Source organism: Mustela putorius, unplaced genomic scaffold (assembly GCF_011764305.1).
Source record: "Mustela putorius furo isolate JIRA1106 unplaced genomic scaffold, ASM1176430v1.1 tig00537295_pilon_pilon_pilon, whole genome shotgun sequence".
Lineage (NCBI taxonomy): Eukaryota > Metazoa > Chordata > Mammalia > Carnivora > Mustelidae > Mustela > Mustela putorius.
The window spans coordinates 1,079,999-1,099,876 of NW_025422433.1; the positions used below are offsets into that span (position 1 = coordinate 1,079,999).

The window sequence follows — 19,878 nt, forward strand, 5'->3', positions numbered from 1 at the left end:
GTTGGTGGCTGCAGGGGCAGCTCTTGACCCCGTGTATTCTTTTATTTTTATTGAACCCTGTAACATAAACTATGTCCCATGATGGTCAAGCTAGAGGAAACACTTAGATAGCCCTTTGCACCTGTTCTGAGGACTGAACACGTAACGACTCATTATTCCACATCCTTACATTATTCGTAAGAGACTGTGTTCAAGCCACCCACTGATCTGTCCCAATTTAACTGGATGCCTTTGACCTGTCTTCTGATAGAGAAGACATTCAGTATGGAGGTTGAGGTTGAGGACCCATGCCCCAGAGCAGGGCTGTCTTTCTGATCCTGTCTCTTCTCTTCCCAGGAATTTCCCAGCCCGAGCTAACGAGTGAGCTCAGTTCTTGGTCCCGGGGAAGAGCCAGAGGTCTGACCAGCCCATCGGTCCTGTCTCATCTCTGATCCCAAAGCCACTAATATTGTCTTCTGAGTAGGAATGTGGCCTTCCTAGCTGAGAAGTCAGTCTCTGACAGGACGACATTCCCAGGGGGTCAGTGTCCTCCACACTTTCTGAGCAGACGCAGGTGCTCTGTGAGCCGGAGGTAAGGGTCTGAGGTGGCAATGTCGGGGTGTCTAGAGAGTATGATGAGTCAGGGGAAGACTTTATGATGGTGTTCAGGTGATTTTTTTTTTGAACTAATGGCCCCAAAAGTGTTACACGTAACCTTATTTTCCACATATTTCTTTAAAGACTCCAAGGATGTAAGTTCATCTTTTCTGACAAAGATCCCATAGCAGGGGCAGCAGTGTCAATCCGGGCTGTTCCCTGGTTTAGTCTGAGGCAGGTGGTTGCTGTCATTTCCCAGGACCTTCCCTTTCCTCTTTGTAGGAACAAACTGGTGTGTTACACGGAGAGACGGTCGTGTGTCCTGTTGGTCCTTTTGGCTCTTCTGTCACTCTGCCTAGGAGGACAGCTGCGTCTGCCGCCCCAGCGGCGGGTCTGGGCGTCAGCGTCAGGCCTTCCACTTGGCCTTCTCTGCTGTGACAGCTCGTACGCCACGTGCGAAGACGCTGGTGCAGCAGGTTTGCCCACTGCCACGTGTGTTATTCTACCTGTACGGTGGGGACAGGAGAAATTCCTACCAGATGCATCCTTGGCCTCAGTGGCTGCACCGTGAACTGGACCTGGGCCCGGACTCCGGCTGCTTGGTCCCCACAGCCTCCATTCTCACGGGGGCCGTGGCAACACGTCGGGTGCTCCGGTATCAACGGCCGCCTGGATCTTATTATGTCCAGCAGTGCTTGAGCTATAACGGTATTTCCCTTTCTCGGTTTTAGCGATGCGGAATGAATGGTCAGAAGTCCCTTTAGAAAAGGAATGGGGAAGTTACTCTACGTGTTTGTGGTGGTGGTGCAGGTCGTACCTTCTCAGGACCTGCACCTCTCCTTTGCTCAGAGATGCTGGGTCTGAAAACCGGTTCAGGATCGGAAGCTGAACAAGGTTTTGTGATTTTATGTGTGGCTGGGGCTGCTGCCCTCAGGCTCCGGTGATCCATTCTTGGTGTCTGCTGACTGGACAACGGTAACCTGTGCTGGCTGTTATCTACCTTGCTCTAGGGAAGCTGTGTTCTATGCGTCATCTCCAGCACTCTAGAGAGTGACTGCCCCCCCCCCCCACACACACACTCTCACACTCTGATGCATGAGTGCTGCCGTCTCTGGCCCGGATCGTTTTGGGATAATCCACATTGCTAACAGCGAGATTACTTCAGCAGAATCTCCTTTAAGCCCAGGCCTTTCAAGGACACTTGCCACATAACTTCTCCATGATCCTACACTTTTCTTTTTATTTTCTCAAACTCCTGCAACATCGTCATCAGTGGGTTTCCAGCATCATGCCGTAAACCCGCTCTAGTGCAGACCTGCCTCTCAGCTCTTGACCCCTTCTTTCTGCTGTCAGCCACGACAGTCCTGGCATTTCTGCTGCATTTAGTGAGAGCTGTTTCTTTTTCCAGTCTGGAGAATCCAAACAGTGTGTTGGTTTCTTGCCAATGTGAGAAATTTCTGTGCTTTGGGAAAATCCTCTAATACCAGTGAACCCTCCTGTGGCTGACTTTGTGTCTCATGCCCCTTGATCCAGAACTCTTAGAATCTAGTTCTAGTTGGGTTGGGGGCAGAGCCCGTAACATTTAGCAGAACAGAAGCATCTGGGTTGTCGTCAAGCAAGAAGGACAGGCTTACCCTTAATAAGGAGAACTGGGGGTCTTGGAAAGTCTGGGGTTTAGGTGTTCTAATGCAACCAACCAGATGTCTCCACCCAGGGTCTCAAGTTCTCTTCTTTCCCAATCAAGCCCATGACCTAGGCACAGTTTAGTTGGTGAATTTAACCTTCTTTAGAGATCTGCTCTTCCTATGATTAAGTCTTGGACCTCAACCATAGCCTCTTATGCCCTTGGGTTGCAGGAGATGAGAGGATCTTTAGCTCCTCCCTCCGGGGCACTCTGGCTTCCACAGTTAGCCTTTAACTGGTCAGAGAGCGCCCTCGGCCTTCAGTCATCTCGAGGGGACGTGACCTCGACCCAACCTGTCATTCCTGACAAGGGCGAACAGTCAAGAGCCCCCAGGTGACAACCTTGCACAGACCTGGGCGGGTAATTCCTTCTGTCCGAGGGCTTCAGGTAGTCTGGGAAACACGCCGTCTGTCATGGTCACAGCGAGGAGGACGAGAGACATGAGACAAGTCTGAGCACAGGCTAGGGTACAAAAACCATCACAGTCATGCCAGATGCTGCCGAAGACATTTTATTAGGGACAGTGCAGGGCTGAGGAATCCGCGGGGGGCGGGGGGAGCCCATCCTTCCAAGGATGCCTTGCCCAGGTGTCTTAACCTGAGTGCGCTGGAAGGTCAGACAATAGGGAAGTTTCTGTAGGATCTAAAGTAGAGAGAGGCTCTGGGTCCCACTGCCATGGAGATGCCCTTCTCTCCATGCAAGGCTGTCTCCTGCTCCCACTCCTCCACCAGAATGACCAGTCAGCCTGCGTGCGTGTGCGAGGGGGTGTGTCGCGCACTGATCTGAAGGGACTTGGAAACTGACAGTACGTGTCTGGTCTCGGGGAGGGCAAGTGCTGCGAGGTGGGGCTGAGGCTGCCTAGCCGCCTGCCCTCTGTCGCTTCTGCACCTTCAGGGTGGACTGAGCAGGGGGAACATTCCGTCTAGGAACGTTCTCCTTCAGGCCGTGCCGGCAGACTGAGCCATCCTCCGGAAGACTGGTTTTCCTTGGATGGGGAGGCGTGACTGGATGTGTAACAGAGCTCTGAGGATCTGGGGATTCCTTCTTCTCCCACATGGTACTCTCCCAGGGAGGAATAGCGGTCGCCTCCTGCATGACTGCTCGGTGGAGAGTGGGGACGCTGGGATGGAGTGATCTGGGCAAGGGGGGGCCCCGTGTAGGAAGAGGGTAGAGGGACGCGGCCTTTTTTAGAAGGTCTCCCGGGAAGAAGCAGGGCGGCTCCTCCCCCGTCCGCCGCCCTATTTACTGTTGGGCTGTTTCAGGTACTCCAGGATGTCTGCCCTGACGGCGCCGACGGGAGTCCGGTGGGACCAGCGCATGACCGGGACTCCGTCAGGCCCCACCAGGAACTTCTCGAAGTTCCAGCGGATGTCGTGGACCTTTACGGGATCCCAGGATATGTGTCTCGAAGATCCCAGAACCTCCGAGGGGTGAGGGCAGGAGAGCTGCAACGGACAAACAGCATCATTTCTGGTATTTTCACCCAGAGGGAATCCGCTCCCTCCCAAGCCTAGACATTCTGATTTCCCGCGATGCTTCACAAATCCTCCGACTGCCACCGTGCCAGCTATCCAGATGGCTGTAGATGTAACAGCAAAAGTCTGTCCCCTCCTCTGTACCCCTGTGACCCCTGTGATCACAAAGCCACACCACCGTAAAACACATCACCTCTGTGACTGTCCATTTCCTTTTCTGTGAAGCCAGTGGTTTAGGTTAGAATGCAGTTTCCCAGCTCTTAGGGCTCCTGGGCCAGTAGCATTCGAAAAATATCTCTGGGACCGACATGGAGTTCCAGCATTTTGTTTTGTCAAATAACAAAACTTTAGAGAAACAGCATCACTTCATCGTTTAATTTTTTAAAAAGAAGATTGTAAGAATAAATTGCATATAGGTCCGAATCTTAGAGTAACGGGAAGCCCGATGAGTCAGTTGAGTTCATGAAACCTCCTTACACAGTGCTGTTTTCTTCAGTTTGCTGAGGGTGTGTAAACATCCCTATCTGGGCCAGCGCTGGCTCGCCATCCAGCATTTAGGAACAATTAACAGCTGGTAGTTAGGGACCCTCTCAGCCCTCCGCTCTCCGGATCTAAAAGTCAGTGATTCATAAAAGGCGCTTATGACATGGTGTTAACCTGTTGATTTCTACTTCCCCCTCTCCAGCAGGAACCCGTCAAGGACCAAAGCCTATCTCTTCTTCTTCTTCTTCTTCTTTAGAATTAATTTATTTGACAGAGAGAAAGTGAGAGAGGAAACTCACTCACGCAGGGGGAGAGGGAGAAGCAGGCTTCCCACTGAGCAGGGAGCCCAATGCGGGGGCTCAATCCCAGAACCCTGGGATCATGACCCGAGCCGAAGGCAGGCACTCAATGACTGGGCCACCCAGGCGCACCCCCTTCTTTATATCCATAGCAAACTGCCTCATACTCAGCAAATGTACCTTGAGTGAAGGAATGTCAGTAAGCAAACAAGGGTGGTCCTCGGAAACACGACCACTCTCCACAGCCCCCTCCATCACGAAAGCCGGAATCCCAGACATACTGACAAATTAAACCGCAATCTCTATGCGAACGTGGAGCCCTCTTGCCAAGAACCCAAGGCCACTTCCAGGCATGAGCCTTGGGTCCATTTCCACCGCACCAGCTCTGTGCTAGGAATGCGAGGGAAGAAGAGGTTTGGGACAGTGATTCACTCACCTTCAAGAAGGTGAAGACCTTCTGTTCTTTCTCGCCATTCACATCCCCCTTCTCAAAAAGCTGGAAATTAGGTACGTAACCTCTCCCTGGACGGACGTGCCTGCAACGAGGTACAACATTCCCAGGAAGCTCCAGCACATATGCGAGCAAGCGAAGGCGGGCACTGTGGGGCCACGGGAGGGACAGGGAGAAGGGCGGATGTGGAAAACAGGGCTGGGAAGGGAAAATAAGGCGATTTGGGACTTTGGGCCCCCTGGTTCCCATAATTTTTCTCTGTTCTGCTGGCCCCCCCGCGCTGCTTCTGTTCTGCTGTGTCCATGTTCCTGCACCTCTCTGGTCCCCCAGATCTCGGTCCCAGGGAGAAGGAGGTCTCTGGATGCCGCTGGACTCACATCAGGGTTGGACAAAGCTGATGTCCGTTTGCAGGTACGCCTAATGCCCACCCTCCCGGGAATCCCCACTCAGAGAGGCGCTGGAGGCTGGAGACAGAAGAAAGCTCGCCGGAGGCTCCTCTGGGATCGCAAACAAGCACTCACTTCAGCCCCGGAAGGATCTCCGAGTTGTCTCCCGGTTCCTGCTTTCCGAACTGGTTGCAGGGAAAGCCCAGCACAACCAGGCCCACGGGCATCAGCTCCTCCTGAAGTGCATTCAGTTCTGTGGGGTAGAGAAGGGGCAGTAGGAGGCCGGGCTGGAGACTCTGCCTTGCGGAGAGAATGATCTGGCCCTTTTTCAGGGAAAGAGAGGCCTCAGGAAGGGAAAGTCTGATTGGAAAGGCTCCTAGTGGCCGGGCGGGAATTAGATGCTAGAGCTCCCGACACGCCTTCAAAAGCCCTTTATCATAAGGGCCCTATTATATTTCCCAAGTGTCTGGCACATCAGAACCGGCTGAGGGCCCTTCCTGAAAACTAGGGATGACCAGGTGCTGTCCCAGAAAATTCTGTGAGTCCCTTCTGAGGCGGCACCCCCAGTCATCGTTACTATTCGGAACCTCCCCAGGTTCCTGTTGACGTAAGAGGTGCAAGTGCTCGTGGAAAGTGAACGGAGGTGTCGTTAACAGGTACAGCTTCAGCTCGACAAGATGGAAGTGTTCTGCAGATCCGTTTCTTAAGAATGTGAAAACACTTAACACTACTGACCAGTAACAGGAATGGCTAAAATTGTCAATTTTGTGTTGTATCTTTTGTTAACCACACACACACACAAGGTCTTGCCTTCCCTAGTGAGTTAATTGCTGGACTGAAGATTTCCTTTTTAAAGGAAAAGACACCGATGAGAATGGGCTGCTTTTCTCCGTACAGACTGGGTGTCCTGGGTGGAACAGATAAACCTGACAGGTGCAAAGAGAACCAGAGAAATCCCAGGCCCAGCTTCCTGGTGGTCTTCAACAATCCACAAGGATGTGAAAGATACGTTCTACCTAATGGTCCTCACCGACATGGCAAAACACAAGATTGCACCTGCCTTCTCTCACTGTTTGCCAATTTGATTGCTCAGATTTTTATCGCCAGCACTTTCTGGGCTGGATGACTTCAGTCCCCTGGCAAACACCAGCCAGTGCCACTCAGGTTCTGCACGGCCACCTGGTCAACTGGTACTTCCTGGGTCCTGTTCTGCTCCTTCTCTTTCTCCTCTCCCTTCCCTTGCTTTCTTTCCTGCTTTTTCACAAGCTAGAGATCGCCTTCCTGATTCCATATGGTTCCCCAGTACCTCTCCCTGCATCCTTGCCCATCTTTAGTCACTGCACATGATCACTTCCTTCCGGGCAAAAGACAATAAACTGGGGATCCTGCCTTCCGGTCCTTAAGCAACCACTCTTTGGTGTCCTGGTCTGTTATGCACGAGTGGGAACTGAGTACATTGACTTTTGAAGTCACTATAAACTGGTAAAATGCGTTATGGTCCAACACAATGTTATTCAATCTTAAAAAAGAATGAGGAGATGGTCTTAACTCTAAAATACTTTTATTAAAACCAAAAGCAAAGTGCAAGTAGTATTTATATTATTCTGCCGCTGGGGGGTGCAGGAAAAAACACTCTGTCTGTGTATTTTGTACACATGATAACACCAGTCCTCTAAAGGGAGGAAGAAAGAGGCAGAAAGACTTCTCACTCTAGATTTTTGATTCCTATAACTTGTGAGACTTGTGAACATATTACCTATTAAAAACATAATAAAAAACAACAAAAAATGAAGTTCTTGTTAGTTTAAATATAAGTCCCTCTATTTCTGGTAAAATTCATCCTATTCATTATTTTTTTTTAAGATTTTTATTTATTTATTTGACAGACAGAGATCACAAGTAGGCAGAGAGGCAGGCAGAGAGAGAGAGGAAAGCAGGCTCCCCGCTGAGCAGAGAGCCCAATGCGGGACTCGATCCCAGGACCCTGACTTCATGACCGGAGCTGAAGGCAGTGGCTTAACCCACTGAGCCACTCAGGCACCCTCATTATTTTTTTTTTAAAGTAGGTTCCACATCCAGCACCAAGCCTGTAGCAGGGCTTGAACTCACAACCCCAAGATCAAGACCTGCACTGAGATCAACAGGCACCCTTCATCCTGCTTGTTGTTGTCAAACGACGTGGTCTGAGGTAGGAGAAAGATAACGTCCCTCCGTGGGTAAGGCAGACAGGGGGCGTCTCTGTCCAGAAGACACTGAGCTGGGGCAGGAAGACCCGCCTCCTTCCCCACCTGCTGTAGCCGCTCTCAGCAAACGCAGCAGCATGTATGAAGCCCCAGCGCCACCCCTGCTTTGTAGGTGACCTGTAAAACCCTGGGAGAGTCTCACCAACAAGGATCCTGCCTCTGATATTTACCAAGGAGGCTTCTGGAATCTGTGGAGGGGCTCCTAGCCCTCCGAGATTTGTCAATTCTCTTGGAACGCTCAGGAGCAAAGCAGAGGCAGGACATAGGGAAGAAGTCAGCAAACTTTCTGTAAAGGTCCAAAGAGTGAACACCTTAGACGTGGCCGGGCAGGCGGCCTCCATCATCACTACCTCAACTGCTCCCCTTGCCCGGAGACGTGAAATGTGTGTGTAAGTGCAGGGGCAGGGCTGTGTTCCCATAAAACTATGTTTCCAAAGGCAGGCCCGCCAGACCAGGCCTACGGGCCTTTGCCGGCGGGCTCCTGACATCAGGGAAGGAAGTCACTTGATCACGAGGATTGATTTTGATGTATAACGAGACTGTTGTTCTAATTATGATTTAGAATATAATGAGCTAGAACATTCAGTCCCAAGGAGATGTGGCTCTGAAGTCTTACCCGGATACTGAGCCGTCAGGCCGCAATAGGTGGCCACATTGACAAGAAGAATGAGCTTGCCCGCGTACTGCTTGAACTGGATGAGCTCGTTTCCGTTCAGCGTGAGGGCTTCATAGTCGTAGATGGTGCCTTTCACGTCTTTGTAGCAATTCATCTGAAGGGTTAAAAAAAGGATGATATTAATAACAACAGTTCCTAACATCTGTGTGTGCTGTCAAAGCACTCAGACTGGTGCCTGTGTTACCTGAAAACGAACCAGGAAACAAACAGGAGTTGTCTGCGGGTGTATGACAGGATTGAGGCTTAGTGTCGTGACTTGGAAGCCACTGGTTTTTGAGCAACAGTCCATCTCCCTGTCCTGTTACCCTGGGAGAGGCAGGAGAGCAGGGGATGTGCTGAGTGAGAGGAACGGAGCAGAGACCCGTGAGCTGAGATGGGAGCCCTAGAAGGACGTGAGGCCAGAGAGGAAGGCGCGCTGCCTTTCATGCCTCTGTGCAAATGAGGCGTCTCGTTGATTCTGGGTGGAAGGTGTCCTGCCTGGATGCCCCAGTGAAGGATTGTGTTTGTGGTGGAGAGAACTCTGGGCTGCGAGTCAGAAGCCAGCTCTGCTGTCGAGGTCTCTTGTGAACCTGGGCAGTCATGCTCGGTCCTCAGTTTCCCCACCGGTAAAATGAAGACATTATCTAGATTCCAATCAGGTCCTCAGGGTGCCTTCCCCATTGAACATTCTAGAACCTGATCTTAGCCGTGCCTTGAATAGTGTTCTCCATCCTGTCCCTCTCTTGCTGGTGTGATGGTCTTCCAAGACACTGCTCTGAAACCGACTGTAGCCCCCCCCCCCCGGTGGACATGGAGGGCACAGGTCCACCTGTTAAAGCCACTGAAACCTGTGCGGCTGCACCCAGCTGCCGCAGTGTGAACCCCTCAGCCTGCCCGTCCTAGCTCGCCTTCAGCACAGCTCCACCTGGCCTGTTCCTCCCCAAGTGTCCTCAACTCATCTGGGCTGAATTCCACCAACACGAATAAATCCCATAATACAGAAATGAATTGTCCAGGACGTCCTCGCTGCCTGTTCTTTGGTTAAATCTCTCTCCAAGGCAGATTCCACCCGATTCTTCCTCCACGCTAGCCACATAGGGTCCAAGAAGGACCCCTTTTCCGACATTGGGAAAGCTGCTGCCAGTTGCTCATGGGGCACAGGGAGTATGAAACAGAAAGTGTGAGAAGGAAACCACCAATCTACATGGTGAGAAAAAGGCCGAGGAACTGATCTGAGAAAGGAAAGAAGGTCATAATCTGTTAAGGAAGGTCCAGGGTAAACTAGGAGGAAGCCAGGCTCCCTGGAAATCCAATGGACTGGAAAGGATTTTAGCCAACCACCACCTGTCCAGATGCAACACAAGCAAAACCAGACTTTCTCCAGCCTTCTAAGCCAACTGCTTCTTTACTAGCTCACCAGGCTCTCGAACACGCTCCCTGCTCCTGGGCAGAAAGGTGCCTTCTCTACGCATTCTTTTGCATGTTCCCTGGAGCAGAACTGAGACAGGCACGGAGAGAACACTGTGTCAAAGCATCCATCCGTTCCGTGGTGCTGATTCCAACCTAAATATTTTAAAGAATTTTTCTCTTATTTTTTTCCTTTGCTACTGCAGTGGCATTTACTGAAAATCACGTTGGGTAACTAGGGTGTGGCGATTCAGAGAGACTCGGGACCTGGGGAGCCCTTCTCAAGCCAGCTGGCTCCGACACTCATCGCTGCTTCAAGCCTATTTAAGCCTGTCTGATACATCTCCAACGCCTCCAGACTCAGCTTTTTTATGAAGCAAATGTTACAGCCCAGGGCCCAGGGTCTAATACCCAGTTAGGCAGCCCTGAGTAACAGAAAAGCCACAAAAATTCTCAAAAGTGGAGCATCAGCCAGGAGGTCCTCCCGTCAATTTCAGAGAGGTAAGAAGGTCTTACCGGCGCTGCCCTTTACGGACACATTCTACATGTCAGGATGACTGCTCACCCGCTCACGAGGTACATACTGTTGCCCACAGATTTCAGATGAGAAAGCAAGCAGAGGCTACCAAGGCAAAGGGACTTGTCCAAGACCAGAAGTGACAGCTGCACTACCCAGATGAAAGGTTGCCGGCCTCTCCCTTCATGGTTCCATTTTGCTTTCAGGTCACCCAGATCATTGCGTCCCTTCCCACGGCTGCACCCACCCCCATCCCGCAGCTACACACGCGATGGCTGCCCCCCCGCCCCGCAGTTGCACCCACGGTTCGCCAGTAAGGCGACTGAGCTGTGAACTGGGACTAGACTGGGGCCAGAATCCAAGACTCCCGATTCTAAATCCAGTTGCTTGAGGGCCTCCAATGATTGATTAATTTATGTGTTTGAGAGGGAGAGCGAGAGCGAGAGAGAGAGAACATGCGCGTGGGAGGGGGGAGGGGCAGAGAGATGCAGACTCCCCGCCGGGCTCAGTCCCAGGACCCTGAGACCATGACCTGATCAGGAGGCAGATGTTTGACCAACTGAGCCACCCATGTGCCCCAGACCTCCAGTTATTTTGCCTGCATTTTATGTTTCTCTGATTAACTCTCTGACTTTATCCACCCGTAAAACTTCCACACTGGTTTTCTTCCTCCTCGTCCTAGCTGTCCCGCTGAGCTGCAGCCCAGATGACATAGCCCACCCTCTCCTCCAAACCCTGCCCCCACCGTGACGCCTGCTGTCTTCCTGCACCTTCGGCCCAGCGCTGACACAGGTACCGGTGTGGCCACCCTGACAAGAGATGCAGGAGAGCGAGGACCACAGTAAGGAGACTTCCCTCCCAGTGTGCAGCTCAAGGAGCACCGGTCTCTAGGGCCCAAGAAGAGGCCAGAAGAGAAGAAAGGCTAATGGAAAACCACAAGAAGAGAGAAAGCAGAAGTCAGAGTCTTACAAGAAGGACTGGAGCAGGACAGAGCAGTCGCTTGGCCTGTCTGGAGGTCACTCACCCTCGTCCTATCAGGCCTGGCACGGGTCTGCAGAAAGCCGATCAGCAGAACCAGTGCGAGGAGGGAGGCTCTCAGCTGCGCGGTCATGGCTGCGTGTCTGTGGCTCTCGTCTTCCAGGCCAAGATCTAGCTCGCCTCCGTGGCCTTCGGATACACCATCCAAGACTGCGTAGGCCAATCGCAATGCGTAAGGACTTCTGGGCCGTGAGTGGGGACCTAGAATTTAAACCACACCCTCACCCACACACTTCCCATGGGCACTTGGTGCTCACCGGTGCAGCACGGACCTGGGACATATAAATTCTGGCAGAATCATGAAAAGGCGAGGGCATGCACCCACGGTCCTTGCAGATTACTACGTGTTTTACCTGCATGGGGAGTAGGGTGGACGCAGACAAGGCATCCCCAGCTTTGCAGTGGGGTCCCTGCAGACAGCTGACAGAGACGGCCCAGATCCCGTTCCTAATGGCTCGATGGGTGGACCACCTAGGACCTCTCTAAGGGAGCTGGAAAGAAACTGGGCCCGAGGAGGGAGAGATACTCTCAACCTGGGCGAAGGAAGCCCCTTTCTACGTTTGTGACCAACTGCCTTAGGGCTGACAAGTCATCAGGAGAGCAGCCAGCCCTGCAGACGCGGCAGCAGGCCCCCTCAGGGTCTGAGCTGGGAGACGGTGTTCTCCTCACCCATGATCAAAGATGCATTCCGTGTTTATCAGATTGGCCAGCGTTGAAAGGCTTGGAGGCACCCCGGCATGGGGGGCGTGGGTCCAGTCTAGGCGGCCCTTGGGTACCAGACCGGGGAGGGGGACCGGCCGCCACCAATCTTCTGGGGGATAGCCCACCGTTCGGAGTGCGTAGGTGGTTCTTTGGAAAGTGCTCTTCATCTAGGGACGCCCCAGGGCCAGAAAAGGACAAGGGCAGGAGACACAAATGCCTCCAGAAGAAAAATGCTGCCGTGTTGGGGCTGCAGTTCTGCTCACGCGGGGACTGGATGGGGGACACAGACTGGAGCCTAGGAATTGGGGGATTTCCCGCTTACCTGATGTATTGAACTCCCGCCTCCCAGGGAGTCTACTTTTGGTCCCCACGTGTGGGGTCAGAGTTCATCACACTCCTGAATTCGTGACCACTTGTCCTTGCAAGGCCCCCCTCTAGTTTTGCGTATTGTTCCCAGACGTCAGCGCCCACTCCCATTCTCTCCCCCCCCCATGGGTAAAGTATGTCTCGTTCTCCTATTGTTTGTGTTCTTGAAATACGCGGGCGTCCCTCATCAAGTTATTAGTCCCTTGATGCTTAAAACATCATTTAGGTTCGCCCCCATTTGGACGTCAGATTCAAAGGGTTGAGCTAACCAAACTCTTAAATTGGTGGCACTTTATCATCATTAGGCTGTGCAATGAGTGTCTTATTATATACATATATTTCTTAAGTAGTCGCCACACCAAGCTCGAACTCATGACTGTGACATCAAGACCTGAGCTGAGATCAAGACTCGGACATTGAACCACTGAACCACTCAGGCATCCCTTATTATATTAATTTTTTTTTAATTGTTTTTTGTCCCCAGTCCACTCCCACTTTCCCAAGCTGTTGGGGGACTTGGTGAGGAAAGAGCTCTGCATCCTGGAAGGCCGAGGGCCCTGATGACAAGAGGCGAATGAGTAAAACAAGGGGGAAAGTTCGTGGGCTGGCTGTCCCGAGTCTGGAATCCCACCCGGGGCTCCTCAGGCCAAGGTGAGTGACAAGGAGATGCTGGGAACTCTGGGCTCCTTGAGGAGGTCGTCTCACAGCCTCCCGTCTTGTCCCCGCCTTCCCACACCCTCCCCCGCAGAGGGTCTTCAAGCCGGGGTGCTCAGGTCACTCCCCCTGCCCTGCTGTAAGTTCATCTCCCCTCAGTGGCCCCAGGGCCACACACAGAGCTGCCACCCACCGCTGCCTCCTCCTCCTCCCAAAAACTCATGTCCCATCGGCTCCAGCTCCGGCCTGTGAGTTGCACATTCCTGAGCTCTCTTGGAAAACAGAAGCTTTTTGTTCTCCCAGATTGTCATCTCTTCTCAGAGGCCTCCAGTCTAGTGGTAGGAAGGGGAGAAAGGGAGCCCAAAACAATGACCTCTGACCCGGCCCCAAAGCTCCCTGAGCCCAGGCAGCTGAGCCGGCTTCTGCGGGGTGTGTCTGCCACCCCTGCTGACTACCCCACCTGTCCCCTCTCTCTGCTCAAAGCATGCAAGAATGCTGGAGTTGGAAGCTGCAGCTTCCCTAATCACGGTTTTAATTGTTCCTGCCCAAGCTGCAGGACTTGGGGCAACTTACCCTCTGCATCTCTGGCTTTTACTTGTAAACTTGGGAGAATAACATGAACTCAACAGGGGTAAGTAGAAAAAAACGAAGATAATTCGTTTCAGCGCCAAGCCCTGGACGTGGCCCAAGGTAAGCACGCCGCATGTACTCAACAGGCGAAGAAACCAGCGTGCAAACAGAAACACCCGTTTCCCCAAAGTCCTGTGAGCGCACACCCTGCTCCCACACACTGTTTTAAATTCCTTCCCTTTTTGCCATTTTATCTCTACTCAGTGCACAGGAACTCCCAGAGGGGAAGAGAAACTTGCATCATAAACTCTGCATCATGGGTCAGATCGAGGGGCTAAAATCTCCCCCAGTCCCTGTGTCCCACTGCCGTAGCCTCTCTGGGAGAAGTCTCCGGAAATCTCCCCAGGAGGCCCAAGGGGCACTTCCTGTCTGGGTCCACCTGCCCCTAGCAGGGGCCGCTGCAATCAAACCCCACCGTTTCCTTCCTGGAGAGTGGAAACCATCTCCGGCTCTTGTTCTCTCTTTCAGGCTCTTCCCTTCCTGCAGCCGCTGGAGCCTCTGGACACCTGACTGCTGACCCCGCACCACTGGCAAGGTCAGGCTGACCAGGTGAGAGGGCATCGGAGCTGGACACGCAGGTCCTGGGGCTCTCCGGAGGAGGCAGAGGCAGGCAGGGGGGTGGGGGGGAAGCAGGGCCCCCTGCTGAGCAGAGAGCCCGATGCAAGGCTCGACCCTGGGATCCTGACGTCAGCTGAAGGCAGAGGCTTTAACCCACTGAGCCACCCAGGCGCCCCCGGAATGCAGTTTTATCAAACAAGATTCCCAAGTGGAAGTGTTTGTGACCCCAGCCACAGTTTTAAGGCGGAAAGCCTGTCCGGATCTAAACTGCCGTACTTGTCACTTTCTGACTGTAAAAGTCCTACGATTGCAAGTAGTCCATAATCTTTGCTAGGCAGGGGGGCAAAAGTCCCTACATCTTAACCACTGCCTGCTTTTTCCCACTCAGACTCCTTGCGCTAGGACGTTGATAAGGAGAACTTTCTCACCCGAGGTCACGCAGCTAGTGAGTGGCCGCTTAGACTCAAATAAAGCCCTCACACTCCCTCCTAGCCTAAAAACCACTTCATCCTACCTGAAAATCCATAACAAGTTTCTTGGGTTTTACTAAAAGTAACAGAAGTTTGGTTCCTCTGATCATAAAGGAAGCAGGTTCAACTTCTGCTAAGATGCTGTTTTCCTCTTCCACCCAGATTCAAACCCAGGCTCCCAACCCAAACCTGACCTAGAGATTTTTGTCCCCATTTACTTGGGGACAGTTTTCCGTAAATGTTTTCCGTGAATTGATCATCTCTGTGGGCACCTGGGACCCCCACACAGACTTCCAGGATTTTCCTTACTCCAGGAGCAAGTGTGCGGCACGAGACCTATTCCTAAATCCCCAACTCTGAAATAATAGTGCGTACGTTTCTATAAGATTTGTAGCTCACAAATGGCCTTCACATCAGTGACCCCACTTAGCCCTCCCACTGGGCCCCTGGGTAGGGTGGACACGCATTCCTTGTTCGAATTTGCAAGGGAAAGTGACGTTCAGAAGGGGGACATGACTTGGGCCAAGTCTCAGGATAGTGCAGACCTAGATCATAAACTTGGTTTTTAGTTCAGATCCATCTGTCTCTCCACTCTTGGCTCTTTTCCCCATAAAATATGTTTGGACACGAAGGAAAGTCCTGGAGAGACCACTGTCCCTTCCCATTTCCTTTTCATCCACGTGTTTCCTTAACCTTATGACTTCCTCCCCCGAACATGCTGATGTCCGGGGCTCTCCTCTGGGCAAGGCTGGCGGTGGCCCTGGGGATTCACTCAGACTTTCCGAAGGGTGTGTCCCTGAGGCCCGCCTTCCTGCCTTCCTCCCGGGCCTCCAGGGAGCAGGGAGGCTGGAAGAGCTCTGCTTCCTGGGGGTTAGGCTAGGAGGCAGTGAGGGGAAGGCTGTGTGCTCCCCTAGCAGTGTTCTGTCTGTTACTCCTGTCCCAATGCGTTGGGGGAGGGCGTGGGAGAGAGCTCCCTGTCCATGCACAACCGCTGGAAGCTGAGGAGCCCATGTTGTTCAAAACCCGAGCGCCCCCCTCTCCACCCCCCCCACCCCCGCCCCCGACAGCAAAGTCTCCAGGCTGCTCCCGCAGGAATAAACATGCCCATATCTACAAGCACACCCTGCAGCCATCACCAGCGACTCCACCATGGGGCATTGGGAAAACACCTCCCTAGGCCTCAGTTGACCCACCTATAAATCAGAATCACCAAAGTCCCTTCTAAGGCTGACATCCTCAGTTCATTTTCCCAGGTTTTGAGAAATTCTGATCACCTCTGAACCTGATTTGATCAGTTTTTTTACCTGTAGGTGATGGAGAAACAAGAGTAAGAATTAAGAAATCTTGGGAATTTCGAGCTCTGCTGTGTCATACAGTCATCTGGGTTTCCAGGCCACAACTGTATACATGAGAACCGGATGCTCAGGAAGGTGGAAAGTTTGCCCTGTCTAGGTTCTGCCCTGCCAGGGCCAGACAAACCCAGACCCTCTACGCATCCTCTCTGTGGCAGTCAGTTGAGATTTGGAACAACAAAGTCGAGACCAAGGCCACTTGGCTTCTCCTCCCCATCCTACAGCCTGCCGGCCTGTGGCACCGGAGGAAGGGTGTCCGGGCAGCGAAAGGGCAGGAGTTGACCTCGAACCTCTGTGCAGTGTTCCAGGGAAGCCCAGAGACGAGATGGGCGCTCTTTGCAGCTAAGATCACCAGGGGCAGGAAATACTCACAGAGGAAGTGGTATGATGGTTGGGATTTGTCTCAAAATGATTCTGTGAGAACGCGTCTGGGGCAGGGCCGGGGCTGTGGGGAGAGCGCATGTGGATCTAGACAGAGGCTGAGCCGCCGCTGTCGTCTGCTGACGTCATAGCTACGTCATAGCTACGTGAGGGGAGCCGTGCCTTCCTCTCTACCCCTCGTAATGGTTGAGATGTTCCGTAATAAACTTTTAACTAAAAGGAACACGATGAAGACACCCGGGGTGGGGGAATTCGTAAAAGTCATGGATAGAGAAGGAATAGAGCAGGTCAGAGGGTGAAGGAGATAAGCGGGAGAGAGGGGGAAGGAGGCAGGTGATGAAGGTTTAGAATGTAAGTGAGGTTCAGAGCCACAACCAGGAGGAGTCTGAAGACCTCTTTGGTGCAAAACTGTGATTTTATTAAAGTGCGGAGACAGGACCTGTGGACAGGAAGAGCTGCTGCCCCAGGGTTGTGAGTGCTGGTTATATACTAGGGGCTTGGGGAGGTGAGGAAAGGGAGGTTCCGAGAGCACTTTCATATGCTGATGAGGATGCTCAGGAAACGGGAGGCCTGGCTCCACAAGCCCAGGCCGTTTTCCCTCTAATGAGGCACTAACAGGAAAACAGTTGGGGGAAAAAAAAAAAAAGGAAGAAGAAGAAAACAGTTGGGAGCTTCCTGGAACGTTACATTCCTCCCAGCCCACGTCCTTGTCAATGGGCTGCAGGTTTAAAAGAAATTCAGTTTTATTTACATTTCCCTCTGCCTAGCCTCCCTCCGTTGTATGGAGGGGAGAGTGATGTTAGCGCTTCAGGAACGGAGTTCTGGGTCTCTGGAAGGTAGGCTGTTGGTAAGAAAGCCCCTTCCTTGTAAACCACTAGGACTTCTGTAAGCGGAGGGAGACTCCGGTCTTGCAGGATGATGATCTCTACAAGTTAACTATTGGTTCTTCCTTGAGGGCCGCCCAAGGGCCCAAGGACTGTCCCTGACACACATCCATGGGGTGTGGAGTGTCAGCTTCTGCTTCGCCCTCGGCTTGCCTTCTGCAGCCTCGTCAGAAGGAAGAAAACAAAGAAACAACAGGACTTACCGAGCATTCACTAAGTCCTTACTCCATGCCACACATTTTCAGGTATAATTTATTAAACTTTATTTTAAAAGTCAGTATCATTGTGTTCTTATACAAAGAAAAAGCTAATACGTAAAAATTACATAACTTGGGGCACCTGGGTAGCTCAGTGGGGTAAGCCTCTGCCTTCAGCTCAGGTCGTGATCTCAGGGTCCTGGGATGGAGCCCCGCATAGGGCTCTCTGCTCAGCAGGGAGCCTGCTTCCCCCTCCCCCTCTGCCTGCCTCTCTGCCTACTTGTGATCTCTCTCTCCCTCTCTGTCAAATAAATAAATAAAATCTTTTTAAAAAAATTACATAACTTGCTCAAAATTGCATAGCTAGAAAGAACTCAAAGCCAGGTCTGTTTAAATCCTAAAGCCAAACTTTTTACCCTCTGCACAACAGAGAGGGAGGAAAAGAGAGAGCAATTGTAGACACAATTGCTGAAGTGTATAAAGTGTAGAAATGGGGGGGGAAATAGGAGAAAGAATGAGGATCAGTGCATTCAGCATCAGGGACTGGGTTGATAAGGCGGCCTTCCAGAGCCACTCCCAGATCTGAGGCGATAGGGGGTGGCCCTGCTCAGCCTTGACTCTTGTGAGGAATGATTTAAACCTGGTGTGCCATGTATGGACCTTGCTGTGGAGGGAACACAAATTCTGCAGTCCCTGTCCCCTGCTACCTGCACCCAGGACCTGCCGGACATTCGTGACTGGCCCGGCCACTAACTTCTTATGAGTGTGTGTGGGTGTGTGTTTGCATGCTAAATTATAGCAGAAAGGAAACAAGGAATAAATAAATGCAGAACTTGAAGAAAATGCTAGGTTAATCATTCACGACAAGGAAGCAATGTTACTTCACATTGACTTTGCTTCTTTCCCCAGAGCCTTGGCCGGTATTCAGAGCCTTTGAAACAAAGACAGATATCCTGGGAGCTCCAAGCTTCTCTCTCATCACCGGCCATTGGTTTTCCTGGTTTGGGCTCTGAGAAACCCCAGCCCTTGAGTAGGGCCGCTGCTGTGCGGGTCCAGGCCCTGTGCGTACCACTGAAGGGACAGCACCCCCATCTGTCCCCTGAACTCGGGATCAGAGCACTTAAATAACACTCCGTGCTACTCTGCGTCTGTGCACTGAAGCGTGGCAGGTGGAAAGGTTCTGTGATCGACGACCTTGTACACGCATCACAAGTATAACACAGAAGCTCATCTCGGCGTGCGCTCCGGCTTCCTTGACATAGCCTGAACAAGGCGGCGGGCTGAAGCCAGCAGACAGCACTGCCAGAGTGCCCGGCCCGTCCTTGCTCCAGATCCCGGGAGCACAATCACCTTCCCAGCAAACTCGAGCAACTGTGGGGTCGGTCAGTGGAAAGCACAGGTGGCTTCTTCGCTGATCCTGTTCCTCTTGTCTTGGCTAAATTGTGCTCCAGCTTCATGGGAATGCTCACTCTTCCCCGAAAAAAAGGAAAGGAAAAAAAAAATCAGCAGAATTTTTTTCTCCCACTACATGAAGAGTATACACACATTTTAAGTGTGTTACCTCCTCCTTTGACACATCTACGTACTCATGATCTTGAAAAACCTCTCTGCCCGGTAGCTAGTCAAACAAAATACTGTGAGCGTACTGAAGGCACCTGCGCTCTGATGTACCGGGTAAGCAGAATTTCACACGTTTCTTCAGTCATTTAAAAAAATTTTCCCTTCATAACCAGTGTTTCTTGTGTGTTATTCAAGACATTTTTCTTAATCCCCAGGTCACAGAGGTACTTGTCATCTACAAACTGCATTGTTTAGGCTTTCACATTTATATCTATAATACTCCTAGATTTCATTTATTCACAAGCTTTTATTCTGGAAATGAAAAAATATACACTTATAAAACGGAAACATGATCACTGGAAAAATACAAGTGTGTGGGGGGGCCCTGGCTGGCTGAGTCGTGGGAGCATGCGACTCTCAACCTCAGGTCATGAGTTCAAGCCCCGCTGCTGGGCACGGAGCCTGCTTTAAAAAAAGAAATGTGATCCCTGGTTTAGGCACCTCGTGCTTTCAGCAGTATTGATGTTGTTCACTTATATGCACTTACGTGCCTTTGCTTGTTTGTTTTGTTGGATTATTTGAAAGTATGTTGCAGACATACAGATACAGATCTGTCGATGATACATCAGTAACTTAGATCCTAAGAACAACATATTCTACCTAAAGATATCTGATCCTTCCTCAGATGCCAATTAAAAACCCCCCAAATTCTAACATTCATTCCATAATCAAAATCATCCAGCAGTTCCTAAACTGACTATAATTTTTGTTCAAACTGGGATTCATCCAAGGTTCTTTTTTAGTATTTTATTTATTAATTTGAGAGAGAATAAGAGAGAGCATGAGTTGGATAGAGGGGCAGGTGGGGGAGAGAGAGCATGCACAAGAGCAGCAGGCTCGCCGCTGAGCA

General features: G+C 51.7%; 1 protein-coding gene across 2 annotated transcripts; it reads right to left on the reverse strand.

Annotated features, from left to right (window-relative positions):
- Positions 1-2,755: 2,755 nt before the first annotated feature.
- Positions 2,756-11,364, reverse strand: GPX5 (glutathione peroxidase 5). 2 transcript variants are annotated; one of them, XM_004779971.3, is made up of 5 exons: positions 11,201-11,364; positions 8,214-8,367; positions 5,490-5,607; positions 4,954-5,053; positions 2,756-3,705 (listed from the first exon to the last, which is right to left on the reverse strand). In XM_004779971.3, the coding sequence occupies exons 1-5, from the start codon at positions 11,285-11,287 to the stop codon at positions 3,499-3,501; spliced, it is 666 nt and encodes a 221-aa protein (XP_004780028.2). In that variant the 5' UTR covers positions 11,288-11,364; the 3' UTR covers positions 2,756-3,498. The 2 variants fall into 2 exon arrangements, with proteins under 2 accessions (XP_004780028.2, XP_044929913.1); XM_045073978.1 differs by lacking the exons at positions 2,756-3,705; positions 5,490-5,607 and having other exon boundaries at positions 4,992-5,053.
- Between the last annotated feature and the right edge of the window lie 8,514 nt (positions 11,365-19,878).

Coding starts and splice junctions, on each gene's coding strand:
- GPX5 (XM_004779971.3), bottom strand. CDS start 11,287: ATGACCGCGCAGCTGAGAGCCTCCCTCCTCGCACTGGTTCTGCTGATC. Junction 8,368..11,200: donor CCAGGCCTGATAGGACGAGG/GTGAGTGACCTC, acceptor TTAACCCTTCAG/ATGAATTGCTACAAAGACGT. Junction 5,054..5,489: donor GAGATCCTTCCGGGGCTGAA/GTGAGTGCTTGT, acceptor ACCTCGTTGCAG/GCACGTCCGTCCAGGGAGAG.